Source organism: Melospiza melodia, chromosome 28 (genome assembly GCF_035770615.1).
Source record: "Melospiza melodia melodia isolate bMelMel2 chromosome 28, bMelMel2.pri, whole genome shotgun sequence".
NCBI lineage: Eukaryota > Metazoa > Chordata > Aves > Passeriformes > Passerellidae > Melospiza > Melospiza melodia.
The window spans coordinates 2,198,893-2,223,129 of NC_086221.1; the positions used below are offsets into that span (position 1 = coordinate 2,198,893).

The window sequence follows — 24,237 nt, forward strand, 5'->3', positions numbered from 1 at the left end:
AGGCGCTGGGATTCGGCTTTCTGCAGGCACGGTGCGCTCAGCCTGCAAACACCCGCGGGACGGGACGGGAGCGCTGGGAGGGCCCGCTCCGCCCTGGGGCTCCGCATCGCTGCACGGACCCTGCTTCAGCTCGGCTCCCTCCTCCTCCTCCTCTGGGCTGGCAGCCCCCGCCCAGGGCATCCTCCCTCCCTCCCTCCTTCCCCAGCCCAGGGCATCCTCCCTCCCTCCCTCCCCATCCCTCGCTGGGGGCCGGGGCAGCTCCGGTTCCCGCTTCGCCCCCAGGCTGGGCTCGGGGCTCGGAACCGCCGGGTGGAATCGCAGCCGCAGCATCCCCGGCAGGGAGGGCAGCCCGAGGGTGGTGGGGAACCCAACGCCCTCTTTTCCAGCCTTTCCCATGCCAGGGAATTTCTCCCACTGGATGGCGGCATTAGAGCAAAGAAATCTCCCTGGGAGAGGTGACCTTCACTGGAGGGACTTTCCCCCCTGGTTTTCTGGCTCCCGGGACGTTGGTTCTCGGGCTGAGGATGTGTGGGTTCAGCACACTCTTGTTTGCACTGTTCCTACCATTGATGCTTAGCTCTCTGCCCTGTTCCATGCTCCATGGTCCCTTCCAGAACCCCAAAACAGGAAACCATGGAGCATCCTCTGCCAGCTCCTCTTCCCTGAGGGTGCAGAGGGACCTGCTGGGGGCTCAGCTGGGGCACTTTGAGCCACGACCAGGAGCATATCAGACCCAGACTGGGCAAGGAAAAGAGATGTCAGCCCTCATGGTAACACCAAAATCACAATCTCTTAGTAGGGCACATCCTTTATCTGCCCAAAGCCCTCCATGTTCCAATTGCTGGGGTGCAGAGACCCCCATGTGAAAGTCACATACCCAAAAAATGGCCCATTTTGGCATGGAAAAAGATTTGGGCCCAATTTTTCCATGGTGGTTGCATGGGAGGCTCCAAAGCTCCCAGGCACTGGAAAACAAAGACAGTCTGGCCACTTTTCCTTGCACCTCATGGCTTTAACCCCAAATATTTCAACCCACCTTTGGGATTTCATGGATGTGGTGATGGGCAGACAGGCTTGTGCAGTGCTGGGTGGGCAGGGAAGGTTCATGCTGGGCTGCAGCCCCTCTGCAAATACAGCACAGGGCAAATGCTCCAAGGCTGTTTTCTGGCCAGGGGACATCTCAGCTTACAGGCTTCCAGCTGGGCTGGCATTGCTGTTGGCACAGGGGCAACCACAGATCACAGAATCACAGAATCCCCTGAGCTGGGAGCACCCTCAGGGACCATCCAGCCCAACCCCTGCCCTGCACAGACCCCCCAACAATCCCACCCTGGGCATCCCTGCCCAAACACTCCTGGAGCTCTGGCAGCCTCGGGGCTGTGCCCATTCCCTGGGGAGCCTGGGCAGTGCCAGCACCCTCTGGGGAAGAACCTTTCCTGATACCCAGCCTGACCCTGCCCTGGCACAGCTCTGAGCTGCTGTTGCTGAATTATTTTCCCTGCACTGTGAGGACAGCTCCATACAGCATCACAGGTGTCCCACAATGCCAATAAGCAGGAATGTTATTTTTAATATCAGCCTGTGTTCCTGTTGCACTTGACCTTGGTAGCTTTTTATTCTATAATATTTCCACAAGGAATGGTAGCTCAGCTACACTGACAATGTCCTTCTGACAAGCAACTTTTTCTGCTCTCCCTGATACAAACAGGAATGACCTGTGGCCAACACAAATCTTTTTGAGAACTCAGTGACAGCATCTCTAAACCTGAAATAAATCAGGGTGTTCACTCAAACAGCATGGATGGAAGAACAGCAGCAGTTGGGGTTTCAGTCCCACATTCCTCCTGAACCTTGATGGAATGCTGCTCTGGGTTGGTTTCCTCCCTGGCATTCTCAACACAGACAGCTGCATCCAGACTACAAAATGGCCTGGAAAGGGTTGAGCCACACAACTCTCAGGTGTGGCCTGGGATTTCCCTAGGACCTCCTGTGGTGACCCAGTGATTTATCCTGGGTTAAAATGCCATCTCCAGGATATTTTGTCCTTGGGAAGTGTTTCAGGGGTCAATCTCCTACAGGATGCAGAGCCTGTAGTGATTTTCCATTGGAATGCACCTGGTTGGGGCTCCCAGGTACTTGATGCCCCTTTTCCTACTCAGTTCCAAGGGCTTCTACCTTCTTTTTGTCTCACAGGCTGAATGAGCCCTCAGCTGAACTTGAACAATCTGTGGCCTCTCTGGAAGCACCAGGGTCCCACCTCCTGGGTGTTTTTAAATCCTGGGCATTCTTACCTTGAAGCACAGTGGGAAGCCCAGTGCTGGGGTGCTGGGGGCTCTGGGGAGGGAGGAGGAGGAGGGTGATGGGGCTGGAGGTCACAGTGATTTGTCCCAGGGAACACAGGATGATGCTGGAAAGGGTCGGGGCAACTGGTGGGAGCTGAGTTTGTTTGATAAAATAAGAGAGGAAACTGGGGATGTTCCAGGGTAGTCTGGAAAGGAAAAGGCAAAGAAATCAGAGGGTCAGTCCTGCTCCTTGGGAGCAAAGGGTGAGAATCCACAGGAGAGGGTTGCAGGACCCCACATTCACTGCTGACCCGGGACTTTCTCCCATCTTCTTCCAAAAGCAAGGATTTGCAGCTTGGTGCAATCCCTGGGCGCTGGAGGGTGTGAGGTGAGGGAGACCCCCCCAGTTACACTGGCAGGGCTCCAACCCACGACCCTAAAGCGAGCTTTAAGATTTGCTAATCTCAAGATATTGTTGGCACTCGGAGCAGTGATTTACTGCGTGTTTTGCCACAGCAAGTATTTTCCAAAAGGCCATGCTAAGTTTACACTGGAGCTGCTGGGATCAGATAACTGCTCCTGGCAGCTCCCTCCTGTCCCCCCTCCTGGCTGCTGTGCTGGGGTGCAAAGGACAGCACAGCTTCTCCTGCACCCCAAAGAAGAGACAAACATGGTCACAAGCAGCATTAAAAAAGGGACCAGAATGATGTTTTCCCATGTGCAGGTGGTGGGATGGGACTGGGTCGTGTCCTGGCTTGCAGGAAGATGTGAAATTTTGGAGAGTCCCAGCGCTTTACTTTGAAGTCACAGTGCCAGGGACAGAAAAGAGCCAACCTTGGTGCTGAGCCTGGCCATGCCCACCTCCCCAGGGCTTTGCAGGTTGTGAAAATAAATCAGCTTCTCACCTTCAGTGCCAGCGGGGGTGGGTGACAGCCCTGCACATCGTTTGGCATTCCTGCCACGTTAGAGCACCCCAAGAGATCCCAAGGGCTTTACAGGTGCTGGGCAGGAACGGTGCCTCCAGCCACCACTGCCCAGGGGGATCCTGGCGCTTTTCCAGCCTGCAGAAAGGATGGAAATGCCCCAGGATGGCTCCCTGGGCACATCAGCAGTGTCACAGAGCAGGGGCTGGGCCCTGCACCCAGCTCCCTGTGCCACAGAATCCCAGACTGGTTTGCATTGGAAGGGACCTCAAAGCTCATCCCATTCCCACCCCTGCCATGGCAGGGACACCTTCCACCATCCCAGGGTGCTCCAAGCCCTGTCCAGCCTGGCCTTGGACACTGCCAGGGATGGAGCAGCAAGAGGTTCTCTGGAAAACCTGGGCAAGGGCCTCCCCACCCTCACAGGTGGAATCCCCGTTCCTTCCCAACAGCCCATCCATCCCTGCACTCTGGCAGTGGGAAGCCATTCCCATTTGTCCTGTCCCTCCGTGCCTTGTCCCCAGTCCCTCTCCAGCTCTCTGGGAGCCCCTTTGGGCTCTGGAAGGGGCTCTGAGCTCTCCCCAGAGCCTTCCCTTCTCCAGATGAGCACCCCCAGCTCTCCCAGAGGGGCTCCAGCCCTCAGAGCAGCTCTGTGGCCTCCTCTGGGCTCTCTCCAGCAGCTCCAGCTCCTTCCTGTGCTGGGCCCAGGGCTGGGGCAGCTCTGCAGGTGGGGCCTCACCTGAGCAGGGCACAGGGGCAGAATCCCCCCCTGCCCTGCTGCCCCCTGGGGGATCAGCCCAGGGCTTGGGGGGTTTGTCAGACCCAGCACACACGGCTGGGGCACAGTGAGCACCAACACCCCAAGCCCTTCTCCCAGGCTGCTCTCAGATTTTGTGTGACTGAGAATTTCTCCTCCTTCTTAAGAGTCAGCACTTGGGAGGCTGAAGATCCCCCGCCTCTTCCTCTTGTCTCTGAATGCCCTGAGATCTCTGCCAGGAGATGGGTAAGGGCCAAAGCCACCTCTAGCCTCATCCCTGGCTCTCACTGTCCTTGGTCACGTCCAGCTGGAGGTTTTGGCCTTTCCATGCAATTGTCCAAGTGTCCTTTTGGCATTGACTTGCTCATGGACAAGGAGGATGAGATTGGAGCATCTTCCACGGCTGTTTCTTTGCAGGTTATTGGATCAATAGATCAACCCCTCATTGTTCTCTGAGCACCATCTCTTGGCCCAGCTGCTCTGGAGATGTTTTGGGGGAATGCTTCCCCCAGGGATGGCGCGGGGCTGTCACACTGTGCTGAACAGGGCAGGGAGCAGCTTTGGGTGCAAGCCCCTGCATCTCAAACAGGGCTGGGCCACAGCTGGCTCTGGGTGCACCGGGGGCTCCAAGGACCGGGCATTTCCAAAGCTTGGCTGGGGGGATTTCAGTGTCTGCAGGATTTTGGCGGCACCCAGCCCAGGGACAGCAGGATTGAACGTCCCCACGATGCTCCCTGGTGGCAGCAGGGAAAGGATGCAGCTGGGCCCTGTTGGACAACCCAAACTGGTGTGCATTCCCCCAGTTCATTAGGACCTGCCGGAAGTCACTGGGATTTGGGGATGCTCCAAACCCTCTCATAGTCCCTCCAATCCAGCAAACCTTCCCAGGAGGGGGAAACAGTAGGGAAGTTCTCAAATAAAGGTCATTGGGTTAGGGAGGGTTGTGGTTTGGGCCAGGACATGCTGTCCCAACAAGGGAGCAGATCCCATTTGCTTCCAAGCACCCTGGGAAGGGACAGCCCTTCCCAAACACCCTGGGCACAGCAAGGTGCAGGCAGCCCTTGTGGCACCACCACACTGGCCTCAAGGACTGCCCCATCTGAAACTTGGCTGGTCCCAGTAGCTCCAGTGTCCCCAGGGCTGGGGCAGGTCTGGCTGCAGCACATCCTGCTGGTCCTGCTGCTCTCAGCTGAACAGGGGTGCTCAGGATGGAGCTTGGCAGAGTCCTGCAGGGACCAGGAGTGGGTGGAAGGGAGCAGGGGGGAGGAGGGGATGGGGAGAGCACAGGGAAGGTGAGGGTGCCAGTGAAAACCATGTAAGGCAAGGAAAGGAGGTGTTGGATGTGAGGAAATGTGGGAAGAGCTGGGAGGGGAAGTGGAAACACCAGTGTTGGTCCTACAGGAGGGACTAGGTAGGAGCAGTGGCCTTGAAGACACTCAAGGTGGCCTTAAGTTCTTGATGGAGGAGCAGGGACGTGATGAAGGGGATGCTGAAGGTCAAATGAGTGTCTGACTCTGGGCTGTTTGTGGCCAATGTCACCGTGCACCCTGGCAGGGGTTTCAGGCTCTCACAGTCCTTGTGGGAGGGCTGGGCACCCTCCTGGGGAGCAGCAGTGCCTGCTCCTGCCTGGGGCTGCAGCGAGGAGAGGAGCAGAGCAGGCTCTGAGGAGTGGTGCCTGTCCTGTGCAGAGCAAACACTGGGTTCCCTGCTGGTCCCAATCCATATTGAAATTCACCCTTGGTGCTGGGGGAGCCTGGGGCTGAGCTGTTCCCACCCCCTTCTCCTGCAGAGCCTCCCAGCTCCTCGCTCAGGGGAGAGAAGCAGCGGCTGTGGCTCTGGTCCCTGGGTGCAAATGCTCAGAATAAACCAGCAAAGGGGCTTTGAAACAATTCAGGCCTTCCTGAGCTCCTAGTTTTAATGAAGAAGGAAAACCTGAGCCGCTAATTGCAGTTTCTCCGTGACACAGGGCAGGGCCAGCCCGGACAGGTGGTGACAGAGCCTTATTGGCATCTCCAGCTGCCGTCCCCAAGCCTTGGTAGAGGTGACTCTGCACAGGCTGAAGAGACAGGGGCTGACACAGCCCTGTCCCTGCAGGCTCTGGCCGAGGTGAGCTCCTGCTGGCAGCTCCAGAGGTAAAGCAGGGCTGGAAAAAACCCACCCCAGGCAGAGCAGTGCCCCAGGGCCGGCCCTGCCCCAGGGCTGGCCCTGCCCCAGGGCTGGCACTGCAGGTGACAGCTGTGGTGCCAAGGTGCGTGAGGGCTCCTGCTGGCCCGGCACACTCAGCCCCAGCTGGCCCTGGGTGCAGCTCCTGCCCTGCAGCTCCTGCTCGGCTCTGCTGTCCCCTCCTGCAGTGACTGTAATTGTGGTGGCCTCACAGGTGGCCCTGGGGAACCATTTTGGTTGTGGGCAGCAGCTGATGCCTCTCTGTGATGGTTTTTCCACTGCAGTGCTGTCTCAGGCTGGAGAGAACACGGAGCTCCCTGGCTCAGCTCCCAGCAAGTCACGGGGCAAAATCAGGACATCTCTTCATGAGTTTTCTTATTTTTCTACCTCATCCATCTTGGAAGAGAATGATCCCATTACAGCCCCAAAATAGCAGCCCAAAAGCTGGTTCTGGGTGTTTGCATCCCCTGCCTGCATCTGGCAGCTCCTGATCCCAGCAGGGACAGCGCAGGTCTGGGCACCCACCCTGCTGCTCCATGAGGTGATGTTGGGCACCAGGAGGTGAGTGCACCCTGTCTGATCATGGAATGAGACAATCAGTTAGGCTGGGAAAGACCCTTAAGGTCATCGAGTCCAACCCTGAACCCAGCACTGCCAAGGCCACCGCTAACCCCAGTCCTCAGCTGCCACATCCACGTGGCTTTTGGACTCTTTCAGGGCTGGGGACTCCACCACTGCCCTGGGCAGCTTGTGTCAGGGCTGAACAATGTTTTCCCTGAAGAAAGGGTTACTGGAGAGTCAGTGAATCAGACTGGTGCTGCTGAGTGCTGCTAGGGCGGGCTGGGCTGCACCCAGTGACAGGGACAGCTCTGGAGCCAGTGGCTGTCAGAGGCCTGTGCCCACCAAGGGATGTCCACCAGGCAAGAAACGCCCTTCAGCACCCCAGAGATGCTCCTGCTGATGTCTCTTTGTTACCTGGTTGACTTTTCTGGACCAGACAAGGATATTTCAAAGCAATACTTGCTTAGAATTATTTTCCCAGGGTGACACCGAGCCAGGCCCTGTCCTGGGGGGCTTTGGGAGGGGAACTGGGGCCGTGTCCCAGCTCAGGGCTGGAGCCCCTGCCTGCAGTCATTGCTTTGGGATGAAGTAAGCGTCCACTTGTGTGTGACAGACAAATGGAAATCCAGCCTGGTCCCAGCCCACCTGCTGCCTGCCCCGACTGCTTGACTCAGTGCTCTGTGAATATCGCAGTGACAGCAGGCTGGAAATGCTGAGCAGGGATGTGGGATTTGGGAGGTGGTGGGTAGGGCACTGAGCCTGCCTACCTAAACAACCTGCTGGCATTTGTGGTTGGCCACTGTGTGCTTTCCAGATGAGCTCTCTAGTTTTCTGGAGATCTGAATTAACCCTGGAAGGGGACAGGCAAAGGCAGGTACAGCAGTTGAAGGGAGGGCACAGACCCACACAGGAATCAGCTCCAGTAACCACCAGCAGCAGCCTCCCTGACGGGGCTTGGACACCTCCTTTCTGCTGAAATTCAGGAGATTTGGGCATTTTTCTGGCCTTCTGTGATGTCTCCCATGGACTCACAGTCCACACAATGTGTGCAGGGTTGGATGTGGCCAAAGGGAGGTGAGCATGGTTCTCCTCTGTCCTGTCGGGTGACTCTGAATTTATCTCACTGGGGTTGGCAGTGGGGGCCCTGTCAGTCCCAGGTTTCCCCTGATCCAGGCTGTGGGTGGCTCTCCTTGCTGACACCCACACTGATGCCCTGGTGCTCTGTCCTCTGTCCTGGCCAAACCCGTGGCTGTGCCAGGGACCTGATGATGCTGTGCCCAGAGCCTGTGGTGGCGCAGGTGTGACATCCACTGCTGCTTTCACAGTCTTGCTGGGGTGCAAAAAGCCCACCAGAATCTCCAGAGATGCTCATGGGGACAGGGACAGGAGAGGATGAGCACAGAGTTGTGACAGCTTCAGGGAGCTCCTTGTTTATTCCAGGCCCTTGGGATCTTCCCTTTGCTTTACGATGTGCAATGGGAAGGTCTCACCACCTCCTGCCTAATCCTGGAGCCCTCTTCAGGAGATGTCCTAGTCTCTGGGAGCCTTCATGGTTTGCCCCAGCTATCAGAGGCATCTTCTCTCTCCCTGCAGCAGCACATCAGCTGTCGTGGTGGGGACCTCCCCCATCCCATCTGCAATGGAATTCTGCTCTCCTGAACTGGGACTCTGGCTGGATGGGCCCATCTGATGCTTTGCGGGAACAAAATCACCTCTTTGCAATGGGATCCTGTCAAACAAACATTTTCCTGCTGGAAAATGATCGACCACTGTGCTGCATCATCAGGGGGATTTGGAGTAACAGTGGCATGAGGAGGATCTGATCCTTTCTGGCATAAATGTTATTTCCTATATTTAGACCTATACTCACTCAGAAAATAAGTAAGGAAATGTATCAGTGACTTGGTGGGCTGGAAATGTGGGTCAAAGCCAAGTTATAAAAGTACCAGTTTTCATAGGAAGAGATTTTTTTTCTCACTGGAAAACATGGATAACCTGTATTTCAGCTAAATCCTGAAATACTTCGAGTTTCAGGCAAAAATGTGCTGATATTTAAATTATCACTAAATTTTTAATATTCAACCCTCCCATTTGCCTGCAGGAACAGCCCCCTCCATGGGATTTTCATTTCCATCACCAGATTAATTTGAGCTTCCTCACTGAATACAGGGGCCTGGGACAGCCCCCTCTGTCCTGAGGTGAAATCACCTCCTGGCAGCAGTTTCTCCATCCCCGTTGTGAATCCCCAAGTGAAGCCATCGTGGTGGGCAAGGAAAGGTCAATCCCACTTCTGGAGCCTGTGGGAAACCCTTTGACTTGGAATTGGGACCTTTGCCATCAACAGCAGCAGCTCCTCAGTGTTTCCCTGCTGGGTTTGCCCAGCACCCAGCACTTGCCCAACATGTGAATAAACAAGATGCCAATAAACTCCAGTAACGTGGCCCAGATAAGAGTGGGTGATAAACCATGTTGATTCATCTGCTCATAACCTATTAGTCACCCGCTGAGTCAACAGAGCAGAAGCATCCAAACATCATGGAGCAGGTTGACAGACCCAAGTTTCTTTCAAATTGAGAACTTCAAGTGAAATTATTGCATTGATGTTCTTTATTTTTCCTGGGGAAAGGATGTAATTTTCAGCTGCACTCCCCCAAACTGAAATCAGAGAGAAATCTGAGTGCTCATTTCCTTATGAATTGGAGTTTTGGTATTGATTTATTTTTCTTTCTGAGCTCTTAAAATTGCTTCTCTTAACATATCATCAAAACAAGCCCTTTTGTTTTGTGATGAAGTGGAGTTTTTTTGTTCAGATTAGAAATCATGATTGAGAAAGACACAGGGAAGGTGCCTGAGCAGATGTTTGGGGGAGTCTGGAATTGGCCACCCGTGAGCTGATGGAAAGAGTCATCAAGGCATGGCCCATGTGGAGAGGTCAAGCAGAGGAGCCAAGGAGGGGGCCAAGGTCATCCAAGGCACGATGGAATCCTGGTGGGCCAAGGTGTGGAGAAACCAGAGCTTCTCCACTTGGCCCCTGGGAGCCCAAGACAGCTGGAGCAGGATGGATGGATGATCCTCTCCAGCCCTCCCTTGCCCTGCTGGGCACCAGGACTTGTCCTCTCTCTGGCTGGAGCAGCTGCAGGGAATTTTCTGGTTCATGACCCTCTTGGCAATTTTGAACCACTCCAAGGTGCTCTGGGCAGAAAAGGAACTGCCAGGATCCATTCATGCAGGCACCAGAAATGCTTGGGAGCCCCAAACCACTCTCTCTTGCCTCAAGGATCTCGTCCCTCAGGCATTCCTAGGGAACTTTGGGTAATGCAGAACTTTTATTACTCATATTCCTCCTCACTGGGGAAATAATCAAGGAACATCTGGGTTATCACACAGTTTGGGGCAAACAGACCCTCCCTGAGGCACCAACCTTATCTCATGGTATCCTGGCTTTGTCCTGCTCCAAATAACCAGGAGACAAAACCAATATCCCTCCTGAAGCAGGAGGGTCATGCTGCTCCAGCTGGGGTGCACCCCTCAGGCTCATCTTTGGGTCACCATGCATTTAAAAACCAGCCTGGCCAATGGGGCTTTGCTCTTATTTCTCTCCCTCCCATTCCTGAGTGACCACAGCTCCCCCCAGTTGGAAAACCAGCCCCTTGTTAGCAAAGCTGGCATTGTCTGGCCCTGGCAGAGAATGTGCCTCACACTTTGGCTGCCTTGGAGATTCCTCTTGACCCTCATGTCCATGTCTGGAGATGTTTCCTGGGGACCACAGAACTGTGAGTGCATGGACCAGCACCCAGGAGAGCCAGGCTTGCTTGGCCACTTCAGAGCAGCATCCCTGGAGATGGGAATTAGCTGGAAAATGGGAAAAACACTCTCTCAACCCTAACTGCAAGAAGGTTATGGATACAGAGACACTTCTAGTCTCTACTGTGCATGACCAGTAGTGTCATGCCCAGCATGAGGGCAAATACAGGAACAGGAGCAAGGAGAGGGTGAGTGGTTTATGACCCATAGAATCAATGGGGCTTTCCTGGGTCACTGGGGGGATTTGGGGTGACTCTGAGTTTGGGGGTATTGGTAGGGTGGCTGGTCATGAGTTCTGGGGTGACATAACGCCCCTTGTCTCCATGCTCCGTGGACAAGGATGGCTGATTGAGCAGAACAAAGGCTGGAGAACATGGCATGGGGCTGGTGAGTGATTTATCTTCCCCAGAAATGTGGGTTAGGGGTGTGGGCAGCTGCGTTGGTCCAGGTGACTCAAAGGTTGTCTTCCAACCTCTTTCAGTGGGATTGGGGATGAGGCTGAAGAAGGGCAGAGGAACCAGAGGGGTCTGGGGCTACAGGGACTGGGAGGATCTGAGGGGGGAATGCAGGATTAACAGGGAGGGCTTGGGGGTGGTTCTGGTGTTCATGCAGGGGCTAAGGAAGGCAAGGGGGATGAGGGGGTCCAGGGAGAGGCTGTGGGGACTGGGAGGCGGTCGGTGACTGAGGAGGTGGCAGGGGTAAGGGAAGCCCTTAGCCAGAGGGGTGCTGATGCTGGGGACAGGAGCCATGTCCCTAAAGAAAGGTGACCTGGCCCTGGCCTGCCCAGTCCCAGTGAGCCCAAGGGGGCCGCTGGGGGGGCCGGGCCCATGTGCTGCCATCCCATAGGAGGGGGCAGCTGGGGCTGCTGAATGTGCAGGTCCCGGGCGGCTATTCCTGGCAGCCCCGCCTGCGCAGGCAGATTGGTTTGCAGAGAGGTGACAAGTGCCAGCCAAAGCCTATAAAAGTCACCCAGCCGCTGTTCTGGCTCAGTGACCTGGTTCCCCTCCCAGCACAGCCGGAGCAGAGACCATTGGCCCAGAGCAGAGACACCTGGTCCTGAGCCGGGACCCCAAACTCAGAGTCCAGACCCCAGATCCGGGGGAGAGGACTTTCATCTGGAGCAGGAACCCGGAAACAGAGCAGACACCCCGGAGCAGAGACCCCAGAGCATCCCCTTGCCCAGCCCCTACGCTCTGCAGCCATGACCGGCAAAACTGCACCAGCAGCCAAAAAACCGGCTCCAGCCGCGGCCAAGAAAAAGGCAGCGCCAGCCCCCAAGGAAGGAGCAGCCCCCAAGGAAGGAGCAGCCCCCAAGGAAGAAGCACCTCCAAAGGAAGAAGCAGCCCCAAAGCAAGAAGCCCCAGCAGCAGCTGCTGCAGAGCCCCCAGCCCCCGAGCATCCCCCCGAGCAGCCCCCAGCTCCCACAGACGGATCTGCTCCCGTCCCCACAGAAGCTGGAGCAGAAGCGGCTCCAGCGCCTGCAGAAGGTTCCCCAGCTCCCCCAGCTGAACCCCCCGCCCCTGAACCTAAAGTGGAGAAACCAAAGGAAGGTGAGTGGGGAACACTGGAGTGGGGAGGGGACTTAAGCAAGGCTGGGAGGGGGCATGTGCCGTGGAGAAGGGATGGGGGGATGAAGTCATCAAGGATATTTTTGCAGTGGGAGAGGGCTGGGGATTAGGTGGACTGAAGACAGACCTGGAGGCTGAGTGATTGCCCTCCAAGAGCCCCGTACTCGAGCCCTGCCATCACCACTGTGGGTTTGTTACAGAGCCACCCAGCTGCCCCTTGTCCTTGGCTGTGGAAGAAGTGAGTGAAAACTCATTCACGCTGACCTGGAAGGCCCCGGAGCAGACGGGCCGGGCAGGCCTGGATGGATATGTGGTGGAGATCTGCAAAGATGGAAGTAGGTTTGGTCCTTCCTGCCTCATGAGCATGGAGAGGTGGTGCATAGTTGTGGGATGGGATGGAGCTGGGTGGATCCCAGCAGAGTATTTCCCCCAGCAACAATTCCCTCTCTTTGCCCAAATGGATCAATTTTGAATGGCTATTTCTTTTCCATGAAGGAAAAGGGAATCCCATTGCCTGTCAGACAGAAGTGATGGCTTTAGCAGGGGCTTGGAGCAGGTTTAGAGTCACTGCTGTGTCCAGCTCTAGTGGGGAGCAGAGACCAGCACACCCTCTGGGGATGGTCTCTGATGAACTCCAGAGCTGCAGAGACCCAGGGCTGGGATGGCATTTCAAGAAAACCGGAGGAAAAAGTTCAACACTCCCATGTTTGCCCAAAAATGAAGCATGGAAGGAATGGGGATAAAATGGGAGGATGAGGAAGGGAAGGGTCCTGGGCATGTATCAGCAGACTTGATAATGTCTGGAAGGAAAGCGGCTGTGGTGGATGGAGGTGGGCTGGGAGGTGGCAGCAGTTGTCCAGCAATTGTCCATGGCTTTCCAGTTGTACTGCTGGGAGGTGGAACAAGGTGAGTGGATAAGATTTGTGTTTTGGGCACTCTCTTGAAGCCCTGCTGGGCTTTGGGGTAAGAGTGAAGGGTCTGTGTGGATGGGAGGATCCACAAGGGGAGGCTGGGCTGGGGTGGTTTGGGAGGCCCAGGTGGCCCATGGCCCTCAGGGAACTTGATCCTCAGCTGTTTAGCTTGTGGCACACATGATGGACACATTCTTGGCTGTGGGAGGCTCCCACTGTTGGGCTGCAGGTGGAGAGGTTGCCATGACTGGGTGGGATGCATGAGGAGGTCCTTGCATGGGACAAGGAAAGATGCAGACATTCCTGGAGGGATCTGTCTGACAGCCACCCTAAGGGCTCAGTCTGGATGTTCTCCTGGCTTGCTTTGGGTCTGCTGCAGGACAGGAGAACTCCAGTCCCTCTGTCATCACCCAGGAACCACAGGACTGCTGTATTTGGGTGGGTACAAGACTCTGGTTGGCTAAAATATGGTGAAATTTGAGTGAGGGCTGATTTGGGCAATGCCAGTGGTGAAGGGAAAGAGGATCTGATGGGATTTGGCTGCTCCAGTGGCATTGACAAGAAAACTTTCCTGTTCTGAAGGTGCACATGGGGGCTTGGCACACCCTGGCATTTGTGGGTCACTCTCATTGCCCACCAGGGACACCCACTCCCTGGGATACTGGGGCAGTTTGTTTTCCAAGTGAGAAACATCTTGAGATGCAAAGCCAGGTTAGCTGGGGCTGGACTCTGCGTTGAGTTTGAGACATCCTTACCAGCGGGAAGAACACTTGGACAGTCCATCTGGCCAGGGGCAGGTCCTGAGCAGACCCTGCTCAGTGTGGAGGGGTTTGTGGAGGCCATGGTGAGCCCCAGTGCTGTCCTGGGGCAGTGAGAGGAGCAGAGTGGCTGGCAGGGAGCTCCAAGGATCTTTCGTTTCAGAAATGCACCTGGTCAGCAGGGACGTGTTCGCTGGCCCGATGCCTTTTCTTGCTTGCAAATGTCCTCGTGCTCCAGTGCTGAGCTCCTGCCAGCACTTCATACCCCACACTCCTTGGCAGGGGTGGCCAACCTCCCTGCCAAAGCTCCTTTTTCTGCTGGTGCCCCAAATCCTTCCCCATTTCCAAGGAAAGGATTCTTTGCCTCTGGGTCTCACCTTCTGGGCCTCCATCCTGCTGCTCAGGGTGTGTCTGCCCATCCACGGCACATCCAAAGCGCTGTGCTGGCTCTGTTGCAGGTTCAGACTGGAAAGCTGTGAACCAGGAGCCTTTCCTTTCCACCCGCTGCACGGTGCCAGAGCTCAGCTCTGGGGACAAGATCCACGTGCGGGTGGTGGCCGTCAGCGCCAGCGGGAGCAGCGCCCCGGCCACGCTGGAGCAGCCCGTGCTCATCAGGGAGATCCTCCGTGAGTACTGCCCCTGAGGGCACCATTTCTGTGCCAAAGCTCTGCCCAGCCCATCTGAGCACGAGCAGCCTCTCAGGGGTCCCATCCAGCCTCTGACAGATGTTATTCTCAGAGACTCCTGACCTCTCCAATCTTGCTGATGTTGAAATTTTGGGGGTGAAGGACTCAAAAGGCAGAGCCACATTTTCCCATTTAATGGCAAGAGCTCAGAATCCACCTCCCCTGAGCGTGTCTCCTCCCCTTGGCAGTGTCACATCCCAAATATGCCACGGCACACATTGGACAGCTTTGTTTATTTAGCTCAGGGAAGTCAAGAGCTGGTTGTCTGGAGCATGGGAACTTTAATCATGCTGAACTCGCTAATGAATGAGTTGCTCCCATGCTTAGCAAGACTCACATTCCTCTCAGGGTGCTGCCAATGTGCAGAGGCTGATGCAGGAGGGCAGGGCCTGTTTGCACTCAGCAAAGAGCAAATACAGAATCATTTTCCCTCTAGAAGGAATTATTAATGCTCAAGTTTTCTTGTTATTCAGCACATCAGATTTTTCAGCTGCCTAAAAATAGAAATACTAAGAAAAGTTATTCCTGGAACCACCAGCTTTTCATAAGAAAAGGCTTGGAGAAGACTATCAACCCATGGAAAGGGTCCTGCGGGGTCCATCTTCTCAGTGTGCTTGGAGGAGGTGAATTTGGCTTCAGGGTGGTGGCTGTGCCTGCTCCCCTCTGATCTCAAAACCATCCCACCAGACCTCATAGGACTGGGAAAACTGGGGTGTGAGGGACTGGCATGAGATGGTCAATGTACAGCTCATGCTTTCCCCACCCTGTACCTGTTGCCTGAGCTTTGTTCCAGGCACATGTACAGGTGTAAAACCCAAAAAGCTGAGAGACCCCCACACAACTTGATCTACTGGGTCCTTCCCTTCCCTTCCCTTCCCTTCCCTTCCCTTCCCTTCCCTTCCCTTCCCTTCCCTTCCCTTCCCTTCCCTTCCCTTCCCTTCCCTTCCCTTCCCTTCCCTTCCCTTCCCTTCCCTTCCCTTCCCTTCCCTTCCCTTCCCTTCCCTTCCCTTCCCTTCCCTTCCCTTCCCTTCCCTTCCCTTCCCTTCCCTTCCCTTCCCTTCCCTTCCCTTCCCTTCCCTTCCCTTCCCAAACCTTCCCAAACCTTCCCAAACCTTCCCAAACCTTCCCAAACCTTCCCAAACCTTCCCAAACCTTCCCTTCCCAAACCTTCCCAAACCTTCCCAAACCTTCCCAAACCTTCCCAAACCTTCCCAAACCTTCCCTTCCCAAACCTTCCCTTCCCTTCCCAAACCTTCCCTTCCCAAACCTTCCCTTCCCTTCCCAAACCTTCCCAAACCTTCCCTTCCCTTCCTCATCTGTTGTCTCCTGACCCTCACATTTTCTCTCAGCCTGCATTTTGTGCATCTCACCAGTTCATTTATAGCACCCAAGGGGATTTTAAATAGCAGCAATGGGACAGCACGGAGCTTATCAACAGGTGGGATGAGTGGGCTTGGGAGGTGGAGAGAGACAAGGAGAAACCAGATGAAGGATCAGTATGGGAGTCACATTTTCCCGGGAACAAGGGCAGGAAAAAAGGCCTTCCCACCATGACATTTTGTCACTGTGGCCACTGACCTTGGCCAGCCCAGTCCCTCTGAGAGAAGCACTGGGGATCTGGGGAAAACATCCATGAATTAACATTCCTGCCCGAGGTCGGGTTTCCCTCCCCGGCTGAGACTGATGAGTCCAAGTGGCAGCAGGGGGATGGATCCCTGCAGGAATGGCAGCAGAGCAGAGCAGGGACGGTCTCAGCTGTCAGCAAGGGCCTGTCCCTGCTCCCCAGCCCTCACAGCTGTTTGGCTCAGGCCTGGTTTATTCTGCCTGGGCCCCCTCCCCAGGGTGAAGCTTGTGCACATTTAACCCGGGCAGAGACTCCCAGCTCCTTCTGAGGGGCTCCAGAGGGATCCCTGGCTATCACTGAGCCAGCAGAGTTGTTCGGCTCCTGTTCCACTCTGGGAAGGGGACACGCTCCATGAGCATTCTCCAGTGGGCATTTTGCTTGTCTGTGTTGTGTTTCCCTGGAGATGTTTGTCTTTCACAACTCTGGTATGACCAGGCACCTCCTTGGTGTTTCAGAGGCCTGGACTGCACGGGAAGGTGGAGGTTGAGCCTTGTCCTTGCTGAAAGTTGGGCTGTATGCCTTTGGAAAGTCAGGGGGAGAAATATTTCCCAACTGGGAGATGCTGTTCCCTGCCTTGTTACAATATAAGTCATGTTGTGGCTCTTGAGGTTGAGGCCAGGCTGTGTCCATGGCCAGGAAGTCATGAAGAGGGGTGAATGGTCCATCAGAATGCTGCCCTTGGCTTGGTGACCGAGGATCCCAGGGATGGCTGTCACTCCGGGGTACAGGAATGGGACAGGCCAGCACAGCCTGCAGGGGAGCAGAGCTGTCCAGGAGAGGAGAGGGAGAAGGTGGCCGTGTTGGGGTGGATTTTCTTGGCGGCCAAGCAGGGCTGTGTGTGGAGAGGGCCAGCCAGCTGAGGAATGGGAGTTCCTGGTCTCACAATGGGAATTCTGTCCCCAGAGCTCCCGAAGATCCGCATGCCTCGGCACCTGCGGGAGACTTACATCAGGCGTGTGGGGGATGCTGTGAACATCATGATCCCCTTTCAGGTACCGGGGCGATTTGGGCTTTAATCTGCTGGGCATTGCACTCCAGATTAGCTCCTGCAGGTTAGCTTATGGGTCCAACTGTGCTCTGGCTTGGCCTGGTCATTGTGTCTTATGGGCCAAGGGTGGGTGATGGGCTGGGAATCTCTCTCCTCTTCCTGTCCAGGTTCCATTTTTCCCCTGCTACGTCTTTGTTGATGATGTTGCAGTGGGACATCCCCAAACACATCTGGACATGGACTGGCTGTTTCTGCTGCCTCAGCCAATAAGTCCAGTTCAGCTCGTGCTCCTGGCCACATGCCTTGGGACCCCATAGCACAGCACTAGGGTCCCTGGAGGAGACCAGCTGCCTTTGGAGGAGGGCAGGCCCAGGTGGAGCAATGCTGACAGTGGTGGGTTAGGTTGGAGGTCATCTCCTCAGCTATCTCTCTCATCATGTCTGGGACATCACCAGAGCACCTCCAGCATGGCAGCTGGCTCTGAAACATTTTCAGCAAGCGGAGGGAGTGAGAGGCCCCTGAACTGAGGGGCTTGTCCATGCCATGTCTCACAGACAGTTTGGACTCTGCTGGCCATGCTCCAGATATGAATTTTCCTTGTATGCTGAGTTCAAGCCCTGGTGCTAAGCTGGAGCCTGGGCCCAGCAGAGCTGTGCCCTGGCAAGTACAGCTGGGCTGGCTCCATGAGGACCTTGGGGAGCCAGCACGCTCCCACCTCATCCCTGGAGCCTGATGGCTTCCCCTTAGTGAGTCTGACAGGAATCAGCTGCAGCTTCTTTCCTGCTGGATGGGAGAGGTGGCCCTCGGGCTGCTGCTGCCCGGACACAGCGCGGTGGCTCTGCCACCCATCCTTCCAGCAGGACCCATGCCCGAGGGGCTGCTGACCCGCCTGTGTCTGCAGGGAAAGCCGCAGCCCGAGGTGAGCTGGAGCAAGGGAGGGCAGGCCCTGGACAGCAGCCGCATCAACATCCGCACCACGGCCCGGGACACCATCTTCTACATCCGCCAGGCCCAGCGCGCCGACTCGGGCAAGTACGAGCTCACGGTGCGCATCAACGGCGCCGAGGACAAGGCTACCCTGGACATCCAGGTGGTTGGTAAGCTGAGGGTGGCACCCTGCAGGATCACTCTGGAGCTCTTTTCTCCTCCTTGGTTGGGTAGGTCTTGTTCTGGGTGGGATGTGATGCGATGGCAACAAGGCAAAGGACTCTGGAGTCCCTGTTCCAGTGGGATCCTCAACAGGATCATGCATGTGAACTTCTCTGGGTGGAAATGCAGAGTTTCTGCCAGCCTTGCCCCTCAGCTTCTCATCCCTTGTGTGCTGCACCAAGGTGAGAAGAGATTAAAAATAAGGTCAAGGGATGGCCAAGGTACAGAATGTGGGGGGAGCAAACTGGGATGTCACCCTGAGGGTGTTTGTGTTTGCAGAGCCACCCGGCCCTCCCCAGAACCTGAAGCTGGTGGATGTGTGGGGCTTTAATGTGGCCCTGGAGTGGACCCCTCCTGTGGACAACGGGAATGCTGAGATCAAGGGCTACAGGGTGCAGAAGTCAGACAAGAAGAGTGGGGTGAGCCTGGGCACTCCTGTTGGTGGTGATGCCCTGATGGGAGAGGGACTGCGGCACTCCCTGCCCCACTCCACACCTTCTCCATCCTTGTCACAGCCTGTCTTTCCTCACTGCTCTCTTTTTCCCTCCTTTTTTCCTTCCAGAAATGGTTCACAGTGCTGGAGCGCTGCACCCGCACCAGCTGCACCATCTCTGACCTCATCATTGGCAACACCTACTCCTTCCGAGTGTTCTCCGAGAACATCTGCGGGCTCAGCGACAGCGCTGCGGTGGCCTCCGGAGTGGCCCACATCGAGAAGACAAGTGGGGACATGTCCCTGGCTGAGGGGCTGGGGAGGGGGCTGTTCAAGAGTGGTCCTGACCAGTGGGCCCGTGGGGTTTCCTTGGAGTTGTGTTGATGTTGCTGGGCTGGTCCCCAGGACAAGACCAGCAGGGGTGAGGCTGAGCACCCCCAAGGTCCAGAGGTACCCTGCCCCCTCTCTGCACCTCATTTCTCCTCTGGGGAGAGCTCATGCCATGCTTGGAAGAACCAAGGCATGGACATCCCTGGGATGAGATGGAAACAGGAGCTGGGAAGAGTCAGAGCAGCCCTGGCTTTTTTCTACAGCTCAGGGCCAAATCTCCAACCAGCCCTGCTCTCCTTCCATCTGTTTCCATCCTGCTCCCTGGTAGCACACAGTGACCTAGGGTCTCTGCCATCTGCAGAGCTTCCCTCCAGCTCTTATTTCTGTGGTTGAGATTTGGGGATGGAGTGGGAGATTCAGAGTGTGCCCGGCCTGGGTCTCACTGCTGTGCACAGGATGTGTCACAGTGGGGTTGGCATCCCCCCTGTTCCTTGCAGGGCCTGGGCACTGCCATCTCATGATTGAATGAGGAAACAGGGCTGCTCTGAGCTGAGGGCCAGGTCCTTGGGTCAGGCCAGCTGATATCTTGCTTCCTATAAGAGGGAACAGAAATGGGTTTGGGCACCTTGTGCTGAATTCCTGTGCTGGTCAGCCTGGGAGCCTGAGGTCTCAGCTAGAATTAATTCCTTCCTTAGAAACCACTTACCAGCCAGAGAAGATCCCCCAGCGGGACATGATGGAGCCCCCGAAGTTCACGCAGCCCCTGACAGACCGAACGACCACGCGGGGCTACAGCACCCACCTCTTCTGCTCCGTGCGGGGCTTCCCCCAGGTCGGTGCCTCCTCCAGGGACACTATAACCCTTCCTGGGGACACCTGGGGGGTTTCTGCAAGGTGGCTGGAGGTGGGAGACCACCAGGGGATGGTTGGTGCTCTTGGATTAGGGTTGGGTGAGGTTAAGGAGCTGAAGCTGCCCTCTGAGTCAAACTGGGGTGTTGCTGCAAGGAGATGGGAGACTGGTCTTAAATCAAGCCATGCCCTGTTTTCTCTGTGCTGGGGTAGGAAGGGTGGAGCAGTGGTTAGGGCTCACAAGTGGGAGATTTGGATCTTCAAAATACTTCTGACTGTGAATCCCACCATGGCCACAAGCTTCAGGCAGGGCCAAGGCAAAGGCAGAGAGAGGTGGCTGTACTTTGGGGACATTTAGATTTCTCATTTCTCTCCCTGCTTTAAACTTTCAGCCCAAAATCATCTGGTTGAAAAATCAGATGGAGATTCGGGAAGATCCCAAATACATAGCACTGATTGATCAGGGCGTGTGCTCCCTGGAGATCCGCAAGCCTGGCCCTTTCGATGGGGGTGTCTACACCTGCAAGGCTGTGAACCCCCTGGGGGAAGCCTCAGTAGACTGCAGACTGGATGTGAAAGGTGAGAGTTCCTTAGGGAAGGAGGAGCAGGAGCCCTTGCCTGCCTTTTCCAGGTCTCACTTTCCCAGGGCTGTGGTTTGTCCCTGTTTTGGGTTGATCCTGGTTGTGAGGGAGTCTAAGGACTTTGGGCAGCCCTGGGGAGCTGCACCTTTGGGCTGCTTGGGTTTATGGTCTTGAAGCATCTTGAAATCACCTTTCCTTATTTGTGGGGAAAAAAATGGGGAGGAAATCAGAAATGGCAGAGCCAGAGGAGCTGCTGGAGGCCAAGCCCAGCACTGGCTGCCCCTGCTCTTGTCCCAAGAGTGGCAAGGGGGCTGTGTGTGACCCTCCTCCCCTGCATCTGGGCTGCTCTGATTTATGTCTTGGCATCCTGCCCACATTTCCCACTCACATTTCCCTGCCTCAGCAGAGCATCCAGAGCAGACCTGCCCCATGTTGCTCCCCTGTTTGGCCCATGGGAGGATCACTGCCCACACACCCTCTGTGTGTTCCTGTGCTGGCCAGGTGTCCTTGAACACTTACATTTCCTCTCCTGTAGCTTCCAAGCACACTCTTGCCCCCAGACACACTCTGCCCCACTTCCCACACAGGCAGAGCTCCAGTCTGGCAGCCCCAGCACCCCAGGCCCTGTGGAAGCTGCAGAGCTGTTGGTCTGGCACAGGGTGTGCGGCACAGGGTCAGTGCTCAGCTCTGTGGGAGCTGCTCTGCACCCTCCAGGAGCACTGACCCAGCTGGCCCTGGTCCCGTGGCCCCACAGGCACATCCTGAGTGCAGCTGGGCAGGGACCCTCAACAGAGCAATGCTCTGGCTGGGAAGGGACCTGAAGCTCACCCAGTCCCACCCCCTGCCATGGGCAGGGACGCCTTCCACCATACCAGATTGCTCCAAGCCCTGTCCAACCTGGCCCTGAACGTTTCCAGGGATCCAGAGGCAGCCACAGCTTCTCTGGGTAACTTGGGCAAGGCCCTCCCCACCCTGTCAGGGAGCAATTCCTTCCCAGTATGCCATCCATCCCTGGCCTCTGGCAGTGAAAAGCCATTCCCCCGTGTCCTGTCCCTCCAGGCTTTTGTCCCCAGTCCCTTTCCAGCTCTCCTGGAGCCCCTTTAGGCACTGGAAGGGGCTCTGAGCTCTCCCCAGAGCCTTCTCTTCTCCAGATAAGCATCCCCAGCTCTCCCAGAGGGGCTTCAGGCCTTGGAGCAGCTCCATGGCCTCCTCTGGGCTCTCTCCAGCAGCTCCAGCTCCTTCCTGTGCTGGGCCCAGGGCTGGGGCAGCTCTGCAGGTGGGGCCTCACCTGAGCAGGGCACAGGGGCAGAATCCCCCCCTGCCCTGCTGCCCCCTGGGGGATCAGCCCAGCTGGCCAAGGAGGAGGAGCTGGGCACTGTGCTGGGGACACAAACACCTGGGAGTGACCCAGGCTGGGACCTTGGGGACACTGGCAGGAGCAGGCAGTGAGGGTGGGGTGTGGGATTGCTTGGAGCAGGTGTGTGCAGGGATGGGGTGTGCAGGGTTGAGATGTGCTGGTGCACATTGGGGCGAGCATAGAGCATACAGCACTTTTGGGAGTCAAAAGGGGAGTAAGATAAGGGGAGTTCAAGGGGTTTTTGTCTCCTGTGCTCTCCTACAGTACCCAAGTGAGGACAGATTGGAGGACAAGACAAAGAGCAAGGTAGGTCTGGGTTGGGGCACCAGGATGGAGGGAAGATGGATCCCTTCAGGGGGATGGAGTGGGCTGTGTGTCCTGGATTAGCCCTGATGATGGAGTCCCAGCTCATGTCTTCCTTGTCCCATGGCTGGAGATGCATGGGTGGGGTGATGAACCTGTCCCTTGGTGAGGTGGAGGGAGGGCTGTAAATGTGGCTGGGTTTGTCCTGCATAAGAGCTGTGGCAGGGACATGTTTCCCACCCATCCCTGACCAGGGCTCTCTTGGTGCCCTTGCAGGACTCGGATCTCGTTCCTTTTCCCAGGTGGATCCTGCAGGTGCCAGGCGTGGTGGGGCTGGTGCTGTGCCCCTGGCCATGGTCTCTGCTGCCTGCTGCACTGCCCCTTCCTGGCAGTGCTCTGGGGGCTGCACCTCAGCCTGCCATGGCATGGCCCTCTCTGAACCTGCCATTAGCTGTGACAGTAAAACAAACCCAGCTGAGGGGCTTTGCTCCTAATAAAAGCCACCAAACGCCTCTGTCCTGCTCATTGTGGGGTTACTTGGGTAGGGAGATATGGAGAGGTGCCAGGGCTGCTGTTGGAGTCATGTAGGATCCCACCCAACCAATGGTAGGGGAAAAGGGTTTTGAGCTTGGAAAGGAAGGACCAGCACACAGAGAGATTCCTGAACCAGAAGGAACCCAACAAAGAGAAAAAGAATTCAGAAATATTTCCTTCTGGAGCAGGGGAATGACTCTGGCTGGGGAAAAAGAAATGCCACATCAATGCTGCAGCATCTTAATGCTTCTTTACTGAAGCACAGATTTTTTTATCCACACCAGTGAGGCAATGATCCAGCCAGGAGCTGTCACCTCCCCAGGGTGACAGGACATGTTGGTGTTTTACCCAGAGGAGGGGAATCATCCCTGTGAGCTGGTGGCTCATGTGCAGGGTGAGATATCACTTGAACTCTGGGCCAGCTCGGGGCAGACACTGGGTGTCACCAGAGCCCAGAGGGACCCATGGAACACAAGGGAGACACTGTGGGTGTCACCAGAGCCCAGAGGGACCCATGGAACACAAGGTTACCTGGGGCCAGAGGCGTGGGGTGATCTCTCCACCAGCACTGCCTCCCCCTCAGCCTGGGCACGAGGGCAAGAGCTCTCCCAGCTGCGTGGCAGCTCTGTCATGGGGCCAGGCTCCTGTCCTGCCTGTGTCCTGGCTGGCCCTGGAATTGCCAGTGTAGATGCAAATCCAGCCTGGCACCCACAGATGGGAACCCATCCCGCCCTTGGTGCCGTGGAGAGCAAAGCTGGGCAGTGCCTGTGGTTAACCAAGCCCGTCTCTGCATCTCTCCTGCAGCCCCTCTGCTTTGTCCCCATCTGTCCCCAGGCACCTACAGCCCAAGATGAAGCCCAGGGAGTGTTACTGGTCCCATGAGGCTCAGTAATGCCAGGTGCACCGCTCACACAGGGTTGTTTGTTTCCACCATCAGAGGGCATTGTCGGATTAATTTTGTCCCACTGCTGCTCAGGCTGTATTTTCGAGGTGGTTGGTGCTGGAGGCAATGCCCCAGAGCAGAGGCTGCAGTCGCAGCTGGCAAGGGCAGAGCTTGCTTTCCCCAGCATGCTCATACCCAGCCCAGGCACTGCTGGGGCTGTCCCTGTACCTGGGCACTGACCTCGCCACTGGGATTCTGTCAGGGACAGGGTCTGGAAGCAGGCTGTGAGCTGATCTCCAGGACTCTGTCATGCTGCATGCTGTGCCCTTTCCAGGCCCTTATTTCAGTCCTACAGAGCACGGACTGTGTTTGTGACCCCACAGGGGATGGAGGTGCGTGACAACATCCACTTTTAGTGAGGGCTCCCCCTCAGGGACAGGTCTGGAGAGCACAGAGTGGAAAAATACACTTCATGCTATTTTTAATGAAGCAATCATTCACATGCCCTTTAATTTATGAGCATCCCAGTTGCCAGGTTCCTGGTTACCTTAGCAAGGATCAGGCCAAAGGCTCAGTTCCAGAAAAGCAGCAGAAATAAGATGCAAGTGGGAGTGAGAGCTGGGCAAACAGCAGCACTGATCTGAAGGCAAGGTGCTGCACGGCCTCGGCCTGGGGTCTTCTCTCGTCCTCACCAACCTGGGCTTGCAGCATCCTCAGGTACCACTGATACTGGTGCTCTGTGAGACCTGAGGCTCTTCTCTGTGCCCTGTCCAGGAGATGCTGGCTCTGGCCT

At 56.2% G+C, this 24,237-nt stretch overlaps 1 protein-coding gene across 2 annotated transcripts; it reads left to right on the forward strand.

Moving 5' to 3' along the window:
* Positions 1 to 11,468: 11,468 nt before the first annotated feature.
* MYBPH (myosin binding protein H) lies at positions 11,469 to 22,539 on the forward strand. 2 transcript variants are annotated; one of them, XM_063178228.1, is made up of 11 exons: positions 11,469 to 12,040; positions 12,259 to 12,393; positions 14,186 to 14,353; positions 16,941 to 17,029; positions 17,927 to 18,122; positions 18,454 to 18,593; positions 18,737 to 18,896; positions 19,633 to 19,769; positions 20,179 to 20,365; positions 21,989 to 22,030; positions 22,304 to 22,539. In XM_063178228.1, the coding sequence occupies exons 1-10, from the start codon at positions 11,692 to 11,694 to the stop codon at positions 21,997 to 21,999; spliced, it is 1,572 nt and encodes a 523-aa protein (XP_063034298.1). In that variant the 5' UTR covers positions 11,469 to 11,691; the 3' UTR covers positions 22,000 to 22,030; positions 22,304 to 22,539. The 2 variants fall into 2 exon arrangements, with proteins under 2 accessions (XP_063034298.1, XP_063034299.1); XM_063178229.1 differs by having other exon boundaries at positions 22,330 to 22,539.
* The last annotated feature ends 1,698 nt before the right edge of the window (positions 22,540 to 24,237 follow it).